Source organism: Lynx rufus, unplaced genomic scaffold (assembly GCF_022079265.1).
Source record: "Lynx rufus isolate CCGP_SWC_20201006 ecotype Redwood Valley unplaced genomic scaffold, mLynRuf1.p SCAF_10, whole genome shotgun sequence".
NCBI classification, from domain to species: Eukaryota; Metazoa; Chordata; class Mammalia; order Carnivora; family Felidae; genus Lynx; species Lynx rufus.
This window is the reverse complement of record NW_025814824.1, coordinates 70,228,354-70,252,285: the sequence shown is the minus strand read 5'-3', so window position 1 is coordinate 70,252,285 and position 23,932 is coordinate 70,228,354. Positions and strand designations below refer to the sequence as shown.

Genomic DNA, 23,932 nt, shown 5'->3' with positions numbered 1-23,932 from the left:
TTCGTTCTGTGTCCTCTGGACCTTGTCATGTGTGCTCTCCAGCAGGGTAGTGGATGTCTCATGCAGAAGTTCAGGGCTCCGACCACCTAAGGCAGAAGCAGCCAGCCATCTTAAAGGCCAGGTCCAGAACTGCACAGCTACTCTTGGTCAAAGCAGTCACAGGCCAGCCCATATTCAAGAGATGAGTCAAAGAAGAGCTGTAGCCATTTTTAATCTGCCACTGGGGGTCATTTGGGATATTGGTGGTTCATGGCACAGGTCATCAGTTCATTGCTGCTAAGACCAGCTTCAGTGCACTGCAGATTTCAGCCCTCACCATCTCCATTTTATAAATGAGGAAACTGAGGCATAAGGTTACATGATTTGCCCAACCCTAGGGATACATCTACATACTTGCGTGTTGGGCTCCCTGATAGAAGTTCCACACAGAAGAAACTTGTTCAGTATTTTGCAAGCTTAAGGGACAATGGAACATTTTTTTCCCCAAAGGGTATCTATTAATAACCTGTGACACATACTTTGGGGAACTACAACATCAAACCTTTGAATCTTCTAGCTTGTCCTCTTGTTCTGAGGCAGCATTCTCAATCAGTGCTAATTTGCTCTCTGATATAGATTCTCCCAGTGATGTTGCTGTGAGTGTTTTGATCGGGGTAACAGCAGTATTTCTTACTGTAAATTAGTACATTGGCATTCTAGGGCATGTTTCGTGTTCTTTTGGGTTTTTTGTCCTGCCTGTTTTTTGTTATTACTGTTTGTTTGTTTGGCTTGTGAGTTTTAGGCTGCAAGGAAATGTGTGCAATTTTTTTTTTTTTGGTGGTTTTTTTTTTTTTTTCCTGAGAAAAAGAACATGAGTGGGAGAGGGGCGGGGGGGGTGGAGGGAGGGGTGGGGGGAAAGAATCTTAAGCAGGCTCTACACCCAACACAGAGCTTGACACGGGGCTTGATCCCATGAGATCCATGAGATCCCATGACCATGAGTTCATGACCTGAGCCAGAATCAAGAGTTGGATGCTTAACCAACTGAGACACGCAGGTGCCCCTGGAATGTTTTAATAAGGCATTAAAACACCACTGAAAATTTAGGAATAGCAGAACTGAGTTTCCTAGCTGACTTCAAACCCCATCCTTTCAAATAATTCATTCTCTGAGGGGTCTAGGTAGCTAAGACTTAAATTCTCTAGGTATAAGTAAACACAAAAGTTAGCTTCGGGGAGGCCCTTTCTTAGAACGTAGCATGGCATGTTCTTAGAACCTGCCGCTGTGAAAGCATTTTCTCAGGCCTTCTCTCAAAGCGTTATCTGTGATTTACAGCTAATGGCTTCTGCCAGCTTGCATGACGAAGAAACCTTCCTGGAAGGATGGTTGATGTTTGTATTCATGCCATTGTGAATAAAGTGAGATTTCCTTTAACTTGAACTGCATTTCTGTGTTATCCTGGTAGTTCCATAGTGGCATGGTTTGGTCATATTTTGGGACCAGCTTTGTTGCTTGCAGTAGTAAGGCTCAAGAAAATAGTTTCACCAGGAGAGAAGAGATAACCAGGAAGAGCAGGGACGGAACGGAACCGCTTTTGACCTGCATACCTCTGACCCCTTGTAACCTTGGCTGGTGTCATCCCGGTGCTCACCCACCACCCAAAGGGGAGGGGGAGCATGGTTAGACTGTTTGCTTCATTTATGCCATGATTTCTTGTTGAAAGCGTCTGTGTGGAAAGTGAACCTTGCTTCTGGTTTTTCAGGTCTGTAAATAACCAGTATTGCAAAAAGGTGATTGGAGGGATGGTGTGGAACCCAGCCATGCGGAGATCGTTATCAGTGGAGCACTTAGAAACCAAGAGCCTGCCTTCTCGGTCCCCTCCTATCACTCCTAACTGGTACGTGCTCGTTTTTTTTTTGTACTACCCACTTTCTCTCTCTTAAAAATTCAACTTCATACGTTTTCCCAATATAGGCATCCTGCAATCAGAGTTTATGTTTGTGTGCTTGCTTGGTGCAAAATTAACAGTTTACTGTTGTTGTGAAATACGCAAGCCTTACTAAACATTTTCCTTAGTGTATAATTCTGGGATGTTCTCTTTTAAAAACTTATTTGGGGTGGGGGGGCGCCTGGGTGGCTCAGTCAGTTAGGCGTCCGACTTCAGCTCAGATCATGATCTCACAGCTCCTGAGTTTGAGCCCCACATCAGGCTCTCTGTCGGGCTCTGTGCTGACAGCTCAGAGCCTGGAGCCTGCTTCGGATTCTGTGTCTCCCTCTCTCTCCCTGCCCCTCCCCTGCCAGTCTCTGTCTCTCAAAAATAAATAAACATTAAAAAAAATTTTTTTTTAATTTTTTTTTTTTAACGTTTATTTGTTTTTGAGACAGAGAGACAGAGCATGAACAGGGGAGGGGCAGAGAGACAGGGAGACACAGAATCTGAAACAGGCTCCAGGCTCTGAGCTGTCAGCACAGAGCCTAACGCGGGGCTCGAACTCACGGACCGTGAGTTCATGACCTGAGCCGAAGTCTGACGCTTAACTGACTGAGCCACCCAGGCGCCCCCCAAAAAAATTTTTTTTAAATCTTATTTGGTCTGGGGGTGCCTAGGTGGCTCAGCCGGTTGAGTCTCCAACTTCAACTCAGATCATTATCTCACCTTTCATGGGTTCGAGCCCCTGCATCAGGCTCTGTGCTGACAGCTCAGAGCCTGGGGCCTGCTTTGGACGCTGTGTCTCCCTGTCTCTCTGCCCTTCCCCCATTTATTCATTTAATAAATGGATAAACATTTATTAAATGAATAAAAATTAAAAAAAATTTTTTTTATTTGGTCTGAATTTGAGAACTACAGCCTCCTGAAATGCCCCTTTGGGGAGTACAATACACGCTAGCATACTGATGTTCTGGGAAGTCCTGTGATAAGGAAGCATGCTGAGCTTTATCTAATCTGTTTTCCGTTGGCATCGCACGAAATAAACTTTGGGAAAGCCTAGTAAAGGTATGCAATGTAGGATGCAGGATTCTGAAAAACAGTAGCTAATGCGCTTGGGGAAGTAGCCCACTGACTTTTTAATATGATGGCTTGAAAGGAAGGAAGTGGCAATTTGGCCAAGTGGGAAGGGCACTGATTGTATAACTGTATCACCCAGGCTCAGATTTTGGCTCTGCTGTTAAATTATCAAGTTTCTTTACCTCTCTGGTCTCAGTCTCCCCATGTGTAAAAAGGTTGTAAAAATTACCACAAATGATGTAACAGTGTGCGGGTGCTTTGTAAGCGATTAAAAGAAATCAGATGGGATTAGTATCATTATTTTATTAGAATGTTCCTGAGAGACATCAGCCCATTTTTGTGAATGCCTCCAAAATGACCAGGTATCATCAGCGGGAGAGGGAAACCCAGCCAGAGGCACTGCCCCAGCTCCACGCTGGAATTAAGAGTATGGCTTTCTGTTCATTTCACAAAAGACAGGGTGGGCCTATAAGTTACCAAGGATGGATCTTCTAGGACTAGGGGAGATTCTAACCGGCACAAAACGGAGCTGCTGTGCAGGGTGGCTGGGTGAGGACCCTCCCCCGGGGGCCCAGTGCTCTAGCCAGAGATACTGATGGTATTTAGCGTTAGAAATCACAGTATGACTGAGTAGATTCGTTTCTTGGTTTCCCACGATGTAGGCACTTCATCCTAAAGTGGTGGATTTATGCTGTAAAGTAGCAGCTTTGTCTGCAAGCCTCTTAGGCACTGATGCCAGGGCCCCAGAGCAGAGGCCCAGGACAGCATCCAGGAGAACAGCGGGGTTTGATGTTGCCACACCCGTGGCCTGGAGCTCTTACTGCTATTTATAGGTCCCCTCCTGAGGAGTCACGAGCCTTTCTACCCTATTCTGGACACAGTATTATTGATTAGCAGAGCCCAGGGGGAATGGGAACAGTGGAGGAAGCCCTGACAGTCTCAAAGAGAAATGGCTCACAAAGAAGAAGGTGGAAAAACTGAGAGAAAATAAAACTTAGAAGGCTCAGCAGCCTGGGATCACCCACTGCAGGAGCCGATGCCCAGGTGCTTCCCCAGGCGTCCGGAGATCATTGCTTCATTTGGTTCATTCTCAGGAGCAGGTAGGTACAGCTGAGGCCCAGAGAGGTGTTGTGACTTGCCTGCAGCCACATAGCTAGCTACTGCTGCTGTTCCCATCTAACAGGGCATACAGGATATATTTTTAAAAGGAAACACTGCTTCTTGGATCAAGTGAAATTCACATGAAGGGATGTAGTTGAAATAAGGTTTCAGTTTTGCCAAAAACTGTACTTTGGCTTGTAAACCCTTTATTTATACTGGTGCTCAAATGACTCTGAAGAATTGATCAGTAGTCAGCATGGTGTGTTATCTGTGCGTTGACAGCTTGAGTCCTCCTGGAAGAATAGCTCCCTAAGTCAACACTCACCACTTCCCGAAGGGCATAAACCGCTCTCATCTGCCTACGTATATAGTCAACGCTACCGTCTTGGGGGCTATACCACGGGGCTGAGAGTCTTGAGGACCCACATGGCCCTTGGTGGATTCTGGTGTAGTAATGGGTTAACTGGTTCTTAATTTCCGACAGCGTTAGCCAAGGCATCCTTGGAAAGGTCAGGGCACAAAGCCAGGTCGCCGATGTCTAACGAAGTTTTTAAGTGCAATTTGCTTTCGGGACTTTCACGCCCGACCTCTCTCCCACGCAGGCGAAGTCCTCGGCTCCGGCACGAAATCCGGAAGCCACGGCACTCTTCCGCAGATAACCTTGCGAACGAGATGACGTACATTACCGAAACCGAAGATGTGTTTTACACGTACAAGGCCTCCCTGTCCCCGAAAGACAGCGATTCCGAGGTTTCTCAGAACCGGAGCCCTCACCGAGAGTAAGAAACGTGTTGTTCTCTTCTTTGTATCTGCTTGTTTTGGCTGTTGAGGAATTTGCTCAAGCCCAGATGGCCATTTAGGTCAAGGGCTAGAGCCTGCAGCCAACACCCTACGGTGCTCTCTGCCAGGATGACGGCATAAGTCAGACTGTCCGTTCCGCCACAGGACGACAAGCTGTGTGCCTGAGGTCTAGAGCTTGCACTCATCTTTGTCTGTGACAGAGACCTACTCTCCACATATGTGTTGCTCCCTTGAATAGTCTCTAGTTCATGAGCAAAGCCCGGGTTAAATCAGTTCACATTCCAGGGGTATAGATACGTTAACTGCTGGAGTATTTCTCTAGATTGCCAAAGTTTTACCACTGCAGGACTCCTAGATCACTGGAAATACACTTACTTCTACCTGTCCACAGAAAGCTTTCTCAGACCCACAGTATGCCCTCAAGGTTTGCTTTAGATGAATTGCGAGTATAAAGTAAAAACATGCATAGAACATCTCTGAAACTTTGTTAACTTTTTGTCAACAGTTTGCATTAAGTTCCTTTTATGCCCCCATCTTCCTTTCTATAAATGTGACAAACTCCCTTCACATCTCAAGGCCAGGGAAAAATGTCTCTCTGAAAGTACTGTCTTGAGTTCTTTTATTATTCAATAAGGTATATCTAATTCACTAGTTCTCTTTTCGTCTTGCTTACCAGGGAACTCAGAGCTCCGTGTTAGGTTCAATTGCACTGGCTTCCCTTAGCCCAGCTTTCCGATACAGCCCCTGTTTCTTTTCCTCCTTGCCTTATTCATGGGTCTTACTTTTTTCTCTCAATGAATTCACAGTTCTCCCACATCTATACATTTTAGAGTTAGCTACCTCAAATTTTTTAAAGTACACATGATCAAAAAGTGACATTTTAAGCTGAACTATGAGAGAACTGGAGCAACCATTAGGAAGTCACCCACAGGCACTGGGTGCTCATTCTGTTAAGTCCCATACTGTACCCGAATTATAGAAACATAATGCCTCCCTGAACAGCCCAGGATTAGCAAGAAGCCACTTCAGTTAATCTGTAAATTTTTACCACTCTAGCTGCTAGGCTTAAAGCATTAAACGCATCCTGATTGTATTCTAGACATCGGCAGGTGAATTGCAAATCTCACTTCCCATTTATGTGTGAGGTTGTCACCTCTCCGTTGTCTCTGACCGCAGCAGACATGGTTGCCAGCTTATCTGTGTTCTTAACACCTCTGGTTAAATAATCCTCCGGTCGCTATTTCCTTGTGACCTGGGCTTGAATGATGCTTTTGCAGAAATGATCAGTATCTCTTGCCCCAACTTGCAGCTCCGTTGAAGTGACAGTGTGGAAGGGTGTGAGTTCCTTCGTGGGACCCCATGGTTTTGCAAACCTAGATATACAAGGCAGGAATGCAGGCGTGCATGAATTGAGCCAGTTTGATTCTGCGATGGGCTTCTGTGGCTTTGGGGAAGGTGAAAGAGCGTTTAGGAAATGCACCGAGGGCTCCGGAAAGCTCAGTCACACTCCCCATGTCAACCCTTCCTCTTGTGGTATGTAGTCCCATCGTGGCATTGGGCAGTATCTCGACTTCCCCTGGCCAGTGCAGTAGCCTCTAGTCACGTGTGCCTATTCAGATTCAAATTACTTAACATTTAAATGCCCTCTTCAGTCATCCAAGCCTCATTTCAAGTGCTGAAGAGCCCCATGTAGGTAATGACTGCCATGCTGGACAGCGCAGATAGAGCATTTCCATCATCACAGACAGTGCTATTGACAGTACTTAGCAGTGCGGGCTAGAAGGAGACGGATTGTGTCTGGTGGGGTGTGGGTATTTTAAAGGGCTGCGTGCATGGCTGAGTGCAGCAGCGTAACTTCTGTGCCTTTTGCTGCTCATTGAGGGGACATCAAGGGGAAGTAGACAAGTCTTTGCGTTAAGGGGCCTCCAGTCCAGTTGGGCAGATAGCACACAGTCAGCCTTCCTCCTTGCATCTTCTGCCACTTTTGTAAAAGGAAAGAGTTTGGGGAACGGTCTGAGGTCCCATGTCAGGCTTTCCTCCTGTGGTCTGCCACCACATCATGGAATCATGCAGCAGCTAGACCCTCACAGTCCAACACAGGAGCCACAGTCCACGTAGGGCCATTTAAATTTATGTTTTTTTAAGTTAGATTCAAAATTCACTTCCTTGAGTCCCGTTTGACTCAAGTAATTTTGGGCCCTGCACACCCCTAAACACTGCACATCAATTCTGAAACTCTTGCGTGAGACCTCGTAAGGTGGGTTGTCCTGGGGCACTTTTTCGCTGCAGCTGAATGTTGAACGTAGTGGATAGCGACTCCAAGGCAGCCTTCCTTGTCGCGGCTTTGCGCCAACAGACGTCTCCCAGAGTCAGGTTAGCGGCCAGGCATTGTGAGTGGGGTGAGCAGTTGAAAAATGGCAGCCCCTAACGGACCGCTTCCTGCTGGCAGAGCCAGCTGCACCCTCCCCAGGAGTCTGGGGTCCCCCACTGCCCAAGGCAAGCAGGAAAAGCTGGTCTGTACTTGGTGGGGGGGGGGGAACCTGTTGTAGTTGAGTTTCTGCAAGGTGTCGAAGAAACGTGTGGCATGTTTTATACAGCCCGTTTGTGTTAAGAGGCAAAAAGGAGTGTTCCGTCAGAGAAATCGGATGAATAACATCACAGGCGGTAAGTACGGAGGGTTCCTTGTGGAAAGGAGAAGTAAGTGTAACATTCTGTACCCATGTAAACAAGAAGAAGAAAGAGAAGGGAAGAAAAAGAGCAGATAGACTTTGGCTCTAAACCTAGGGTGGCGCGGCTCAGGCTCTCCACACGTTATCTCAGCGGGTGAGTCACTCTCCGGGTTGTTCCGTATTTATAGCAGCACAGCAAAGTTGATGATTATAGTTATGAATCCTTGGCAGTTTGCTTTGTGCCCGAGTCGGCTGTAGTCTTTTGTTAACTCCCAGGTTTCTCTCGGCCATTCCGTATCCCTTTGCTTGCTTCAGAGTGAAGGCCGAAATCTGCAGCAAAGGAAATTTCCTTCATGGCAAAAACAAAAAACAAAAACACAACTTACCATTCCCTAACACCCAGAAAACGTGGGAGGGGAATCTCCCTAAAGGAAAAGTGACTTTGCAAAGCAGAGATTAAAAACAACTTCTGCAGGGGCGCTTGGGTGGCCCAGTCGGTGAAGCGCCCACCTTTGGCTCAGGTCATGATCTCATGGTTCATGAGTCTGAGCCCCGCGTCGGGCTCTGTGCCGACAGCTCAGAGCCTGGAGCGTGTTTCAGATTCTGTGTCCTCTCTCTCTGCCCCTCCCCCCAAAAGATAAATTAAAAACATTTAAAGATTTTAAAAAAAACAATTTCCGGGGGTGCCTGGGGGGCTCAGTTGGTTGAGCGTACCACTTCGGCTCAGGTCATGGTCTCAGGGTTCACGAGTTCGAGTCCCACATTGGGCTCTGTGCAGACAGTGAGGAGTCTGCTTCAGATAATCTGTCCCCCTCTATCTCTGTACCTACCCCCCCCCCAAAAAAATAAACATTTGAGGCACCTGGGTGGCTCAGTCAGTTGAGTGTCCAACTTCGGCTCAGGTCATAATCTCATGGTCAGTGAGTTCGAGCCCTACATTGGGCTCTGTGCCAACAGCTCAGAGCCTGGAGCCTGCTTCAGATTCTTTGTTTTACTCTCTCTTTCCCCCTTCTCTGCTCACACTCTGTCTCTCTCTCAAAAAATAAACAAACAAACATTAAAAAAATCAAGAAGCATTTAAAACCACAAAGACAACGACAACTTCTGTGCCCTGAGTGGGACTTCAGAAATGCCTCTCTGCAACCACATCGGCAGTGCAGAATGCCGTCCGCCCTGTCACCCAGTCGCCCCATTGGGGATGGGGAGCCCTCCTGCAGTGTGGCAGCCTGTTCTGGTGTTGGACAGCCCAGTTGTCCAGACTGTGTGGGAAGTGTCCTTGATGCTGACCCAGCATGAGCAGGGCCGTCCACAGATCCCTGCCTGGAGCTCCATTTCTGATTCTACCCGATAACCCCATCTACTCTCCTTTACACGAAACGACTCCAGTTCTGTCAGCCACTCTCCACCCCTTGGCCTGCTAGTCACTCTTACCTGAGCACATCAGTCCTACACTGGCCAGTGGCACACAGATCTGTGTACATCTGAGGGTCTCTGTCAGAGGAGGCCAGCCAGCGACAGGACTGCATCAGCAGTTTTGTGTCTGTTTTCTCTGCACGTTGCCTGTCCTTCACCGGGCGTCTGTCCACATGCATGTAGACGTATGACTGACACTTGAAGCCCCAAGGGACCCCAATCTCCACTCATCGTCTCCCTGTCCAACCTGTGGCTCCTCCTGTGTCTTGGTGAAAGCGGCCACATTTGCACCCTGTTTGCACCCATTAGAAACTTCCACCATCCCGGACTCCTTCTCTTCCACCTTCCTCAGCTAGGCTCTCACCTTGTTGGTCTTCCTCCCGAACATCTCTTGAATCGGATCCCTCCGCCATCCCACTGCACTGCCTGTGTCAGCCACCGTCGTCTGTCACAGAGACTGTTGCGAAACTGCCCTAAGTGTCCTCCTGGCTTTGGTCTCTCCTCCTTCCAAACCATCTTTCACAAGGCTGAGAGCCTTATTTTTGTGAAATCTGTGCCCCAGCACGTCACTCCCCTGTGCTTTTTCAGAATCTCATGCCTCTGCATGTGCTGCTGTCCTGTCTCTTTTGTCGTTAGTAGTGTTTGGCCTAGACCCCCTTCTGCTTCCCCTCCTGACTATCTGTTCAGACCCTTCCTAATTCATCTTTCGAACTCCAGGCACAGTTCCCTCTCCTCTGTGAAGGCTCTCCTGGCCTCCCACCATACCCCAGATGCCTGAGCGTCGCCATTGCAACACAATGATATTACTTGGTTATTTTTATGCTTTTATGTCTTCTCCTTGACTAGACAGTGAGCTCTTTGAGGGTAGAGGGATAGTGCCCTGCTGACCTCTCCTTCCCCCGCAGATCTGGCACAGTGCTTGAGACTTAGTACCTATTCCGTGACCGTTCGCGAGGTTGGACAGACGGTTACTTGCAAGCCCCAACGTTGTCACAGCGGGATGCCCCCTCTGCCACTTCCACGTGAGGTGCCCATATCCTCTGAACAGCATCACATGGCGTCCGTGTCAACGAAGAAATCAAATGGATTGACTTGGCCGAGTTTGGGTTAACTGTCGTCCGTGAGCACAGCCGTGTGGTTGGGGCTACTGCAGGGCCAGGGCCTCTGGCAGCGAACTCTCATCAGAGAACCCAAGCACGAATTAGCCGAATTTTAACAAGTGCTTTCTTGCCTTTGAGATGTCTTAGTATCTGAGGGGGCAGCCTGAGGTGGGGGGCACACGCATGACCCATGATTTCATTAGTGAAGAAATGCAGAGCCCAGAAGGGAACACGTCTGTACCAGAGTCCCTGAGCCACTTCAGCAATTTCTTGTTTAGTTTTGATCTTGGGCCCTTGGCTTTTATTACAGAGATAAGAGTATCGTGTGAAGAACGTCTCTGTATCATAAAAACCCACACTTGAAAAGAGGACTCCATTTGTTATTCGGTGAATCTGATGTAAAGATAAAATCCATGTGGACAGTTTCTCCAGGAATTTTATTCAAAGGACACATTGCATTCTTCTAGCTAGCCCTTCGTAACTCCCCTTTTGGCCACAGCTCAGGAACATCAGCATCTCCTGAGAGCTTGCCGGAAATGCGGACCTCAGGCCCACCCCAGGCCTGCTGAATCAGAGTCTGCATTTTAACAAGATCCTCAGGGGACTCCTGTGAATGTGATATTCTCAGCAGCTCTGAGCTCGCAGAAGCTGAGAACTGTGTAGCCCATCTCTTCACCTCTGCTCCCAAGTGACTGGGTGAAATCTGTGCTCTTCTAGAGTAATTCAGTCAGTCCCGGGTACTTGAGTAAGGTGGTTTTCTTCTTTGTTCACTCAGCGTCTTACCTGAGCACTCGCATGCCCGGCCGAGTGTTATGTGCACTAGGAGAGGAAGCAAAAGAGGACGAAGGTCTCTCCCAACCTCAAGAAGCTCCTAGACTCCAGAGAGAAACACGACACCAAATGGCCCCTGTTCTGTCCCTCCCCCGTAGAGACACCACCTCACTGGTAGCTCAGAGCTGGGAAACCCTCCATGGAGCACTGCTTTGCTTGCCTTAACAGGCTTAGGGTGGACGTCCTTGTCCTTTTGTAGGGTTTAGGGAAGAGCGGTATACAAGCGTCACACGGGAGTCTTTTGTGGGCAGTTTTAATTTTTTTAATATCGCTTCTCTTCTCACAAATGAATCCTGGCACGGCTTTTGTTTCTGATACCTATCGTTGGCATTTACAGTTTTGAAGCTTCTGGTTCCTGAGGGTGAATACCCTTTGGTCTGCCTGTCAGCCAGTCTGTCCCTGTCCCCTCTCTCCCCAGGGAGCCGAAGGTGGTCCGTCCCTCCCAGGCTGCTCTGGCTTCCAGACAACAGTGGCAGTCTCCTCTGTGTCCCCCCCTCCTCTGACAAGTGCCCCCTTCCTGCCTCAGGGACAGACCTCTTCTGTTCCCTCCCTCCCCAGTTATTGGCCTCGTCAGCCCACACTGTCTTCTTGCTTTGGCTCATCCTACCCCTTTCTTCACTCCTTTCCCTGGAACCCAGGTCCTCCCCGCCCCCACCCCCACCCCCTGCAGCTCCCCTCATCCCTCCTCATCCACTGGGCTCTCCCTCAGTAGCACCTCACATCCTGCCCCAAGGAGGGAGAAAGCCCGCTTGGTTTGGCATCTTCGCTCGTGGCTTCCGTGTGCTGTATCCAGCTGCCACCTTCTCATTACTTCTCGTTTGATGTCCTCCTCACCATCTGTCTGTCCATCCTCCACGCTGAGCAGAACGTTACAGCAGCCTACAGGGAACGTCTGTACATAGTTGATCAGCCAAAAAAAATTGTCATATGTTTAATAAATTGCTCTCTAAAAGTAACCTCCATCCCTACTTAGAATATAGGATTGGGCACATAATGACTTTGAATATATTATTTTTAGCACTGTGGGCTGTGTTAGGTAGACAGTTACATTTTATACTGAAAAAGAAAAATACTTTAAAACTTTATATGATGCAAGCCACACATTCAAAATGTAGAAATTAAATATAATGAATATAAAATTAGAATTTTACTGAAATTAGTCTGTTCTCTTCTGCTCTGTCACCTGGCTCTTCTGGTTTTTTGTTTATATGCCCTTCACCCTTTCTGTCACTGTCACCCTCTAGAGCCTTCCAAACATTTGAAGAGTGTATGCTATTTGCAACTTCATATTAAGGGTTCAGCTCCACCCCTAGAACTGGAAATAGTGTTTCCTAAACTGGGTTTGGCTCGATTTTTGTCTAGCAGCTGCCAAGCAGTTGCGCTTCTTGCCACTAGGGGGTGCTCTTGTAAATGTTAAACTGGCTGAGTTACCCTACTTGGGGGGAACTTTTTTTTTTTTTTTAAGTTTTAATTAAAGTCTCTTTCATTTCAGTCTGAAAATCTACCACTGGTATACAGCTTCACTTCCAAAATATCCTATGTCTGAGATGCCTTGCCATCCATAGCACCCTTCCCTCACCCAGCAACTCGAAAGCCATAAGGCCAAACTCTTCACTTGCATATAGCTGTTATTTCTGTCACTGAATTTTTATATTCACATAAGTTGAGATGGTGAAGTATTGTGTGACTATGACACAGATTTTAAATTTAAAGTAAGATCATTTGAACTTGCTAGGGAACAGAGGAGCCCTGATTTAATGAAAAATCCACAGACAAGGGTTTAAGAGAAAATTTTAGTGAGAGACAGCAGGAACTGTCTTTTGTGTACTATGTGTCACTGAATGCCTTGTCTCCTCACCTCTCTCATGACTTAAATCTGTATGAGGTTAGAATGTGGCAGAGTCTGTAGAAGGTAAGGAAAACCCTACGTTCTGTAGGCATTTTAAGGCATCACTCGCTAGGCATGTGGCTCTGCAGGGGGATGGTGTGGGTGTGCGTGATGCAGAGAAGTCAAGTGTCCTACACGGTGACGGCTGAGATGGTTTCTCCCTGTGGCCCTGTGAGCTTAGAGAGGTGAGGGTGGGGAGGAAGGAGTCTTAAGAGCAGACGTGGCATGGCCTGGAGAAGAAAGAGATGCTCGGGCACCCAGGTCCACCAGCTTCTGTATGTTAAGTGAGGGGAAAGCTGTGTGTCCGTGGGCAAGTCAGTCAGCTGTCTAGACCAGTTTCTTTATCCGTGAAATGGGAGTTGGACCAGAGGACTGCAGAGGTCTGTTTGATTCTAGTAGTCTATAATTCTCTAAGACATCACTTCCAGGAGATCTTCCTGTGATGATAGAAATGTTCTGTAACTGTGTTGTCCAAAACAGGAGCCACCAGCCACATGTGGCTCTTGAGCATTTTTGAGATGTGACTGATACAACCAAGGAACTTCCAGATCTTCATCGAAATTTGAATAGCTGCAGGTGACTAGTGGCTACCATATTGGGCCATGTAGCTCTAAGATGAGGGAGGACGTTGATTGGAGAAAAAAAAAAAGAAGGATAATATCATTGGAGACAATTAATGGAGGTCACAGGCAAATAATGCAAACTAGGATTAATATAAATGGTCTTGAATGTGCAGTGTTAGTCCCATTTTTGGGGGGTAGCCAAGAGTCCTACTGAAGCAGAGCTAACAGCAGGAATGAGATGGAAGGAGAAAGCTCTCAGAAGGAATGGAGACATGCGTCTGAGTGAGCTCCGGTAATTAAACCACCAGGGTAGCCAGGCGTGTTTCCCTGTCACCTTCTAACGAAGCTGGGAAGGGAGCTGAGTTTTCAGCAGCTCCTGGATCCTCCCTCCCCTCCTGCCCCTTATCCCCAAAACTAAAGGTGATGATATTTAGGCCAGATGAGGGCAAGGGCAGCCAGTGGACCCCAGGTGGGCCAGAGCCCTGGGGTTGACCTTTGGAGCTCTTCTGAGCGTGCAGGAACTCATGACAGCCCTGGGATGCCAGGCCCCCACAGCCAGTAATGCTTGCTCTGCTACAATGTTAATCCAGTTATTAAGATATCTCCTCCTTCCCCATGATGAAGGAGTCTATCCGAGAACAATCCAGCACAAAGCTGCCTGACCCAGAAGTCATCCAGTTCTGTATCTCCATCTTCAAACGCTCCAGACTCCTGCTCAACAGATGGCGTCGATCAGCAGTTCATAGAGGCCTTCCACAGGGTGACCAAAGGGGGCTCCACCGAGGACTCCAGCCAGTACTACTGTGACAAGGTGGGTGATCTTGGGTCCTGTGACCCAACCAGGATTCCCTGTGCCGGATTCCCTGTGCCGTAAGGCACGTCACGGGCAGTTTAAGTAGTTAGAACTAAAAGAAGATATCTCCTCACCACCAGCTGGAGAGAGAAGTAACATAGTTGATCATTTTTGCAACGTTTTCCAGAATGATAATGGTGATGGCTACTTAGTTTTGATCCGCATCACGCCAGACGAAGATGGAAAATTTGGATTTAATCTTAAGGTATGTTGTGTGTCTTTATAAGGAAGTTGTATGCTCTGGAGCAGTCTTTAGGTGGCTTTTAAACTTCCCCCAGGGGTGTGCTGCGTGCCTCAGTCTAATCTAAGGAAACTAGGGAGTTTTCTAATATGGCCCCAGAGCTGCCTGACACCAAGGACCTACTGTGTTCTTGGTGTTTGCTGTGCACTTCTTTATATCACCTTATAGCGTTCTTCTAATCGGGGAAATTGGTATTTTTGAACCCATCTTATAAATGCGTATACCGAAGCTCGGAGATGACACACAGTCAGCAAGCAGACCTGCCTCCAGAAGAGGGGTTTTTCGGGGAGCCTGTCGGCATCACTAAAGCCAGTGAGAGAGAATAACAGTTCAAGTTGGAGGGACATTTACAGGGCCTTTCCCCATCTCTGCCTGCTTTTAGGCCGGGTCTGCAAACTGTGGCCCACGAGCCACATCCCATCTGTTTTTGCAAATAAAGTGTCATTGGAACACGGACACACCCATTCATTTACGAACGGTTTACAGCTACTTTGGCACTCGGGCAGAGCTGAACACTTGCGACAGAGGCCTCTCTCCCAGACCTAAAATATGTCCCCTCTGGCCCTTGGCAAAGCTCACTAACCCCTGCTCTAGAGCAGAATGAGGGCAGTTGGTCCCTGCTGCCCAAGCCCCAGCTGCCACCAGGCACTCCCCTTCCTGTACCCCAGCACCCTGCTGAGGCCCTGCCCTCACAGCCTGTGACTGTCTCTACAGCTTTTCTCTGCTACACGGAAAGCTCCCTTTCCAACAGCACTTCAAGGCTGTGCGTGCAGAGCCCTCTGGGGACGTTTGCATTTTTTAAAAGGAAGCATACCTGAGCGCACCTTTAGTTCGTGATGGCAGCGAGAGGCTTCTGAGCAGGCTTCTGGTTACCCCACTAGACCCCGAGGGGTCAGGAACCTTGTGTGCTGAAAGAGTGCCAAGCCCTGGGATTAGAATAGGTTAAAGTGAAGTATGAGCCCCTCTTGTGTCTGCAAGTCTTTGTTGCTATGAGCTATTCAAGTGTTGTTGTTGTTGTTGTTTTTAATTTAACACGTTTATAGGGAGGAGTGGATCAAAAGATGCCTCTTGTGGTATCAAGGATAAACCCAGAGTCACCTGTAAGTTAACACATTTCATTATTTCCTACATGTTTTTTTCCGTTGAATCTAACATTTCTGTTTCTGTGTCCTGCTTCTTTGCCAGCAACAAAGAGTGTGTGTAAATGCATGCATAGAGATGGAAAGAAAGAATGGAGTCCATGTTTTTTTTCCCAGAACTTTGCTGGTCCGTGTAGCACCAGCATTACCTGGGAGCTCATTAGAAATGCAGGATCTGGGGCACCTGGGTGGCTCAGTCGGCTAAGCGTCCGACTTCAGCTCAGGTCACGATCCCATGGTCCGTGAGTTCGAGCCCCGCGTCGGGCTCTGGGCTGACGGCTCAGAGCCTGGAGCCTGCTTCCGATTCTGTGTCTCCCTCTCTCTCTCTCTGCCCCTCCCCCATTCATGCTCTGTCTCTCTCTGTCTCAAAAATAAATAAACATAAAAAAAAAAAAAGAAATGCAGGATCTCAGGCCCTACCCCAGACCTCCTAAACCAGAATCTGCATTTTTACCGAGATCTCTGGGTGATCGGTGTGCTCGTTAAAATGTAGCAGTACTCTCAAGAAAAGGAAACTGAGGCACAGAGTTTGCTGTTCTGCTCCCTCTGGGCACATCGACCCACCATCCCACCACCACCACTACTCTGCCCTCTGCCTTCTGTCTTGGCTTCCTCGGGAGAGCATTTGCTTTTTTTCTAGAACAGGGTGCACCAAAGAGTCGCTGTGTCTCCTAAGAAAGTACCGGTTTGGAAGTTTTACTCTTAAGTGGTCCTTAAGCCTGTAGTTTACTTTTTCTTACTGTTATGGCCTCTTTGAATTTAGAGGGTCTCCATTCCTACACTAGTCAGTGTGCTGCTTCTCTGCGTGCTAGTTTCTGCCTTTGATGTTACACTGTTTCTCCGATGCAAGATAGACCAATACTTTCAACTGACAGATCATTTTCTAACAGCACATCAAGAAAACAAAAGATCAGGAGCCTCACAGTACGTTACAGTACTTAAGTGAAGGTTGGCTACCAGAGAGAAAGGGCTTCAGTAATTGCCGTAGCCTTATTCTGAAAGTGCTGCATAGCTTACGTCGCGACGAGCATCTTTTTCGAATCCCACAACCAGCGACCATGTCAGCCTAGTGGTGGATATAAACATAGTGGCAGTCCTCCCCGAGGGAGAAAAGAACTTGAACGTGGTCTTAAGTGTTTGGGCTCCGAGAGCATCCGAGTTCTACCCTTGAGGATTGTGTTATGGTAACTGAAGAAACTCGCTTTTCCTCTCCACCCAGGCGGACACCTGCATTCCTAAGCTGAACGAAGGGGATCAAATTGTGTTAATCAATGGCCGGGACATCTCAGAACACACCCATGACCAAGTGGTGATGTTCATCAAAGCCAGCCGGGAGTCCCACACGCGGGAGCTGGCCCTGGTGATCAGGAGGAAAGGTAACCACCACCACAGGAGAGGAACCGCAGGGCCTTCGCAAAGCAGGGCCCTCTCCAACCCATTTTGTGGTTTTGAAAATGTTGAGCCTAGGGCGCCTGGGTGGCTCAGTCAGTTAAGCGTCCGACTTTGGCTCAGGTCATGATCTCGCAGTTTGTGAGTTCAAGCCCCGCGTCGGGCTCTGTGCTGACAGCTCAGATCCTGGAGCCTGTTTCAGATTCTGTGTCTCCCTCTGTCTCTCTGACCCTCCCCTGTTCATGCTCTGTCTCTCTCTGTCTCAAAAATAAACGTTAAAAAAAATTTTTTTTTTAAAAAAGAAAATGTTGAGCCTTGTAGCCAACATGGGAAAATCAAGAATCAGGATGTGGGACTTCTCACTTGAGAAATGTGAAGCTCTGCCCACGCGGGGCCCAGCCCCTCCTGGCCAGTCCTCTGGAGGTAGGTGGGACCTACCCACCCCCTCGGTGCAGGACCTGAGCCCTGATTTCTTCCAGGCTGGCTCCCCCACATTCTGCACCTCTCTTTGCTGCCTGCGCCCTCCCCACCGCCCGCCAGATGTTTGCATTTGGGGTCAGGGAGCAAAGGGTCAGGTTCTGTTTAAGTCAGTAAAGTAGAGTCAGGCAGGAGCCTGGCTGTCTCAGAGTGATCCTACCTCCACCTCTCCTGGGTTGAGGGACCTTCTTACCCAGTCTGTGCCTCCGTTCCCTCTGATGTAAAATAAGGGTGATAATAAATCACTCCATCACGGGGTTCTTTTGAAGATGAAATGCTTATCCTTGGAAAGCAATAGGATGCTTCCTGATGCCTGGTAGGCGCTTGAAGGATGGCCTCTGTTGAATACCATTACTGTTGTTGTTGATGTTGTTGTTGTTGTTAAACAGTAAGCCGAGTCCTTGAATCCTTCTGCCCAGTTCTAAAATACTGAAGGTGAATGGAATGTGTGACTCGAAGCCCTGGCCGCACATCTGTGTTCTGGCAGCACAGGTGTAGGCACAGCCCTAGACCCCCGCACACCTGCTTTCCCTCTGTTCCCTTACATCTCCAAGCCCAGAGCTGTGCCCTGCCAGCTCTCATCCCTCCTCCTCTGGGAGGCCTTACCGGATCACTCCAGATCCCTCCCCGCCGCCCCCCCACAACCGCCCCATCCCCACTGAACCCCGATGCCACGCCCAGCCGCAGCAGGTGTTCAGGAGTGATAGTAGCTGATGTCTGTGCCACACCAGCAAAGGGCCTTGCACTGTGTAAACTGCTTTACATAACACTTTTGTAGGGTCTGTATGACATCTCCAAGTGAGGGAATGAGGAAACCTCGTCCGGAGAGGTTAAGTTGCCCCTCGGCCCATGACTGTGAAGGCTGCATGGCGGGAAACCAAGGTATCCAGTGATTGGGGGTAGGCCTTCTCACACGATGCCCCGGGGCATGCTGGCCACCACAGGGGGCAGCACTTCAGTACTCTGGCCAGCCGGGGAGGGGAATCCTCCACCAGCCCGGTTTGAGAAGCTGGCACTGGTTTGAGAGGCAGAAGATGGATGTTTGTAGACTCTTAGAGATAAAAGGGCAGTGCCACTGGTTGGCACTCTTGATTTCAGCTCAGGCCATGATCTCGAGGTTCGTGAGTTCAAGCCCCACATCAGGCTCCACGCTGACCGTGCAGAGCCTGCTTGGAATTCTCTCTCTCTCCCTCTCTCTCTCTGCCCCTCCCCTGCTCGTGGTCTGTCTCTCTCTCTCTCCCTGTCTCTTTCTTGCTCTCTCTCAAATAAAACTAAACATAGAAGTAAAAATGAATTGATGAAAGAAAAATAAACAGCACAGGGAGTAGATCAAACAAATCACATCCTCACAAAACAGCAGAAGAGCTACGCTTCCCTGGTCTGTGAAAAGAATGTGGTCTTTTGGATCAGAGAGATGTGGACTGACTGGATTCCTTTGTGTCCTCCTGCCTCCGCCTGCCCCGAAGAGTCTGACACTTTGGACACTTTGGACAACTTCTTTAGCCTGATGGTCGATTTCCTCATCTCTAAAATGGGGACCGTGGCAGCTGGTTCAGCATTCGGTTCAACTATGTGGGCAAATGCAGACGTTGTTTTCCTTCTCCTTTCTTATTGTCCTGAAGGCAATGGGGAGCCACTGAAGGCTTTTGAGTAAGGGAGTGACTTCCTTGGGTGGAAAGGGAAAATTCAGAGATGATCCCAAAGTTTCCATTTTGGGAGATCAGAGAAGAAAGTGACGATGGACAGAAGGAGGCATGTGAGAGTGGACAGGAAGTTAGTGTGGGGGGTAGGGTTGGGAGGGGACTTGGTTTGTCTTTACCCATACAAGTCTGATGTGAAGAGAGAATTTGTACTGAAGAGGGAGGACCAAACCCGTGGGAGGTGTTAGGACTAGATACATTTAGTAATAAATGTATTTAGGAGCCTCCTACCTAAAAATGTCCTTGAGGTAGATAGAGGTTGCCGGACTCCGTGGGACAGTGCTGTCATAGTGTATCCAGGAAAAATGCATGTTTTAAGGGAGTAAATGAAAGGGACCTGAGAAAGAAGTGGGGGAGAGAAGAGATAGGTGGAAGAATAACCAGGTCAGAGAGAACATTCTTTCCCTTTCTCCTACCTTTGTCAAAAGGCTCTGAGTACAAAACGCCATCATTTAAAACTAGCCAGAAAGATTAGTATGTCATTTTGTATAATTAGCACTTACTGAATCACTCAAGAAGTGGTGTCTTTGGTGAAAATGATTACCATGTGCTTAATCACTTAATTAGCTGTTTTAAACTATCTGCATTCAGGTGTCATAAGTATAATTTTTTTTGAGGAAACGGATCAGCGAGAGTGTTCTGCCCCTGCCAGACACCCTCTTTCTTGTCCATTACAGCTGTCCACTCATTCACTGACATCAGATCTGAAGATGAACTGAACCAGCTTTTCCCAGAGGCCATTTTCCCCACTTGTCCAGAGGGCGGGGACACCTTGGAGGGATCCATGGAACAGCTAAAGAAGGGCCTTGAAAGCGGGACAGTGCTGATCCAGTTTGAGGTAAGAGACCATGAGGGCTGAGGCCTGGGCCCGGCCTCAGTGCCTCGATGGGCTGCTCAGTGGCTGCTGAGTCATCTGAGTCACCAGGCGGCCTGAGCTCATGGTGGGAACTCAGGCGGAGCTCCGAGGGCAGGGTGGCAGAGCAGACCTGGGAGGCAGGGGATAGGACCACAGCTCTTGCTGAACTCTACCTCACCCTCTTATCTAGTAACACTCGGTAGTCATGGAGAATCATGTCAGGAATCGAGGAGGAGGGACTCTGAGCGTATTTAGCTGCCAACACAAAAGCTTGAAACACACAGCAGGAGAAGGTGCTGGAGAGGCAGCGTGAGTGAGCCCCGGAGGGGTGGTGGAGAAGTCCATCCCTGACCTCAGCAGACCCCCTCCGTAGTTCGGAGCAGGTCGTGTCATCCCAGGAAGGCAGAGTGGCTGGCCTGCCCAAGTCCTCTGGACCTGTGTGAACAGGAGTAGGAACAGAGTCAGACCCTGTCGTCCTTCCCCAGGAGGGGCCTCGAATCACAGAATTGAGACCATTGACAAAGACACATGCAGGGCCCCCACAGAACAGGGCAGAAACAAAGGAGATTTGGCTTTTAAGTCCATTGTATTGATCACTAACAGAGTGAAAATGGAATGTGTTTATCTTCCACATTTGTTAGAAGTAGAAGAAGAGGAGTTCATGCAATAAAACAGAAGAGCACAAAGAAGCCTGAAGTAGACCATTATGAGAAAATAGGGGGTGCCTGGCTAGCTCAGTCAGTAGAGCATACAACTCTTGATCTTGGGGTTGTGAGTTCAAGTCCCATGTCAGGTGTGGATATTATTTAAAAATAAAATCTTTAAGGGGTGCCTGGGTGACTCAGTGAGTTGAGTATCCAACTTTGGCTCAGGTCATGATCTCATGGTTCTTGGGTTCAGGCCCCACGTCAGGCTCTATGCAGACAGCTCAGAGCGTGGAGCCTGCTTCAGATTTTGTGTCTTCCTCTCTCTCTGCCCCTTCCCCGCTCACACATACACACAAACTCTCTCTCTCTCTCTCTCTCTCTCAAAAATAAATAAATATTAGAAAAATTAAAATCTTTAAGAAGTGCCTGGGTGGCTCAGTCGGTTAAGCGTCTGACTCTTGATTTTGGCTCAGGTCATGATCTCATGGTTCATGAGATCAAGCCCTGAGTGGGCTCCCCTCTGACAGTGTGGAGCCCACTTGGAATTCTCTGTCTCCCTCTCGCTCTCTGCCCCTCCCCCACTCTTCCCTCTCAAAATAAATAAACTTTAAAATTAAAATCTTAAAAAAAATAAAAGAAAATAGATCATGATTAACGACAACATACACAGTCTGGATTCACAAATTAGGAAAGAGTCCCAGATCAGATTCAAAAGCACAAGTCAGCCATAGCAAGGGAAAAGTCACAGAAGCAAAACTAAGAAGTTTGTTTGTCAAATGCATGTGATTGCATATTGACTCAGGAAAGCTTGAGTAATGTGAACACGAAACAGGAAAGAATGCAAAGTGAAGAGACTTAAGCAAAAGAAAAGTTTATGATGGTATAAGGAATAGAATGTAAATAAAATAGATTATTAGAGCAGTGTGTATCTGAACAACAGTAGAAAATAAAAACCCACAAGTGAAAGGTGATGATAATTGACCCCACCCTGGAAAACAAAATATAACTCCCTATTGTGTGGAAATGAAAGCTGGGTAAGAGAGTAGGAATAATCTAATTACTTGGGTAGAAGTGATAGATATATACTGAGTATCTACAAAGAGAAATAGCCCTTTTTTCCAGTGTCCTGCAAGAGGCTCTATTGGCTTAAGTTCAAAATTGAAATATACATTTTAAACACTGTAAAACTCAACATTCTAAAACCCTCTCCAAAATAATTGAAACAAGGAGAAGGTAAAAGCCAGTTACAGAATATGGGTTTTATTTGTATTGGGCATTGGAGGGGATTGGGAAAGGGGTGGGGGGGCACCATGGAGGCATTGATTCATTCAGCAAGTGTATATTAGGTATTTCATTCATTTCAGCAAGCGTATATTAGGTATTTACCATGTGCCGAAACCACTAGATCAGGAGCACAATGAGGGGAAGGGAGGGTTTCTGGTCCCAAGGAGCTTACGGTCTAATATTTGGGGGATGTATCATGAGTCCCAGAAACCACTGAAGACCAAGGTAGGACAAGCTTTCCTTATGTAGGATGTATGCTCTGTAGGAACTAGAGGTAAGGGGGTGCCGGGAGATCCGCTGGGGTGAGATATATTGATAGAGAATGGGTGGGATTAAGTATGGAGGGAAGGTCGTTCCAAGAAGGTCACAGCCTGAGTGCAGACTAAGTGCCTAAGGTGTCAGGTAGCACAGGGAAACAGGCCTCCCCGAGTTGAGCAATGCAACACCCAGTCCTGGGAGAGTCTCCAGGCGATGGAAGTCCTTCCAGTGCACACCATTTGTCCCTGATCAGATTGTCCACAAGGAGGCACTGTGGGCTCCCAAAGAGGGAACAAGAGCTTGACTGTGGTTCTGAAACCGTGCTCCAGAAAACCCCCTCCACTCAGCTGCCTCCACTTTCGTTATTCATATGGGAATCCCACAGAAGATCTTCCTTACATGCTGTTCACTGAACTTCACTAAGAAGTTTATAAATACTTAAGTGAGAAGTACCCACTATCCCTGTGGTTCTGAGGAATGTCTCTCTCTCCAAGGGTGATACCCTCACCACCTGCATGTGGCCTGAGGAGCATGTTAAGTGGGGCCCCGCCCACAGCTGCTGGGTCAGCCCTACTAGGTGCTGCTGCTCTGCACAAGATCCGCAGGAGGATTTAGTGCACAAGGTGACCTAAGGGATGACAGAGAAGAGATTGTACCAGAACTCCTGTACCACTGTTACCCGCCCGAAGTGGGTATATAGGGTGTAGAGTTGGACTGTAGCATGAGGAATGGAGAACACAGAAATCTTAGGGTTAAAGTTTAGTATCTACACACTTCATTTATATATTTTGTAGAAATTGAGTAAGGAAACCATCTTTGTAACTAATATTTTTGCAGAGGAGAGAACACCAGAGCTGCTCTGTGATGGAGCTGGTGGGGTACATGGAGCCCTGCCTCTTCAGTCTCCCCACACTGCCCCCCAAGGAGCCCTAGAGTGTGGAAAGTAATGTAACAGTCCAGGTTATGGTGGGGGGGGGGAGGAGATGTCTCCCACAGCTGCTAGAGTGGAGGGATGCTCAAGGAAGCCAGATCAGACAGGAAACCACTACAAAGGGAAACCTTTAATTGAGCACTTAGTATGTGGCACATGCTTTATGTGCCCCACCTCACAGAACTGTTATCCCCACTGTGTAGATGAAGGATCAGATCTCAGAGAGCTTAGTGCACAGTAAATGGTTCAGCCTGATTGGAATCCGACAGGCTCACTCAGGAGCTTGTTCTCTGAACAGCTGTACAGCGTTTGGAAAAAGTGCTGTCTATGTGTGGGGCTTGTTTTCCGTATAGTATGGCATCAGAGCTAGGAGAGATCTGAGAAGCAATCTAGCCACACAGAGGCAGACTTTAAATCCTGGGTCTGTCACTCACTTCCTGTGTGACCTCAGGTGGTACGTCTCTTCACCTCTCTGTGCCCTCTACTTCCCCAGCTCTAAATTGGGTAGCTCATGGGTTGGTTGTAAGGGTTCGATGAGATAAATGCTCAGTGCGTTGTTTAGCACATGCTAAGGATGCGATAAAAAGTAACAACTATTATTATTTTTAAAAAAACATGCTCAGTCTCCGTACAGGAAGTGGTGGTGTCGGCTGGGCTTGGAAGGCTGGGGTGTCTAACTCCAGAGTCTTGGCTGTTCTGGTTTTTCCACCTGTTCCTCCGGGACCATCAGCATGTCTAATGGGGGCTGTGCTCTGGACAGAAGCAGAAAGAAGAGGCTGGTCCCTAGCAGGTGCCCATGCCCCCC

The 23,932-nt window shown here is 48.0% G+C and overlaps 1 protein-coding gene across 2 annotated transcripts in view; it reads left to right on the top strand.

Moving 5' to 3' along the window:
* PTPN3 (protein tyrosine phosphatase non-receptor type 3) overlaps positions 1-23,932 on the top strand; it is a 77,117-nt gene that overhangs the window by 33,246 nt on the left and 19,939 nt on the right. Inside the window, exons 12-18 of one of the 2 annotated variants that reach the window (XM_047099514.1) lie at positions 1,742-1,876; positions 4,690-4,866; positions 13,977-14,163; positions 14,333-14,410; positions 15,490-15,546; positions 16,805-16,961; positions 19,829-19,989. In XM_047099514.1, the coding sequence (XP_046955470.1) occupies positions 1,742-1,876; positions 4,690-4,866; positions 13,977-14,163; positions 14,333-14,410; positions 15,490-15,546; positions 16,805-16,961; positions 19,829-19,989 (952 nt within the window). The remainder of the gene's footprint in view (positions 1-1,741; positions 1,877-4,689; positions 4,867-13,976; positions 14,164-14,332; positions 14,411-15,489; positions 15,547-16,804; positions 16,962-19,828; positions 19,990-23,932) is intronic. The other variant, XM_047099504.1, reaches the window with a different exon arrangement.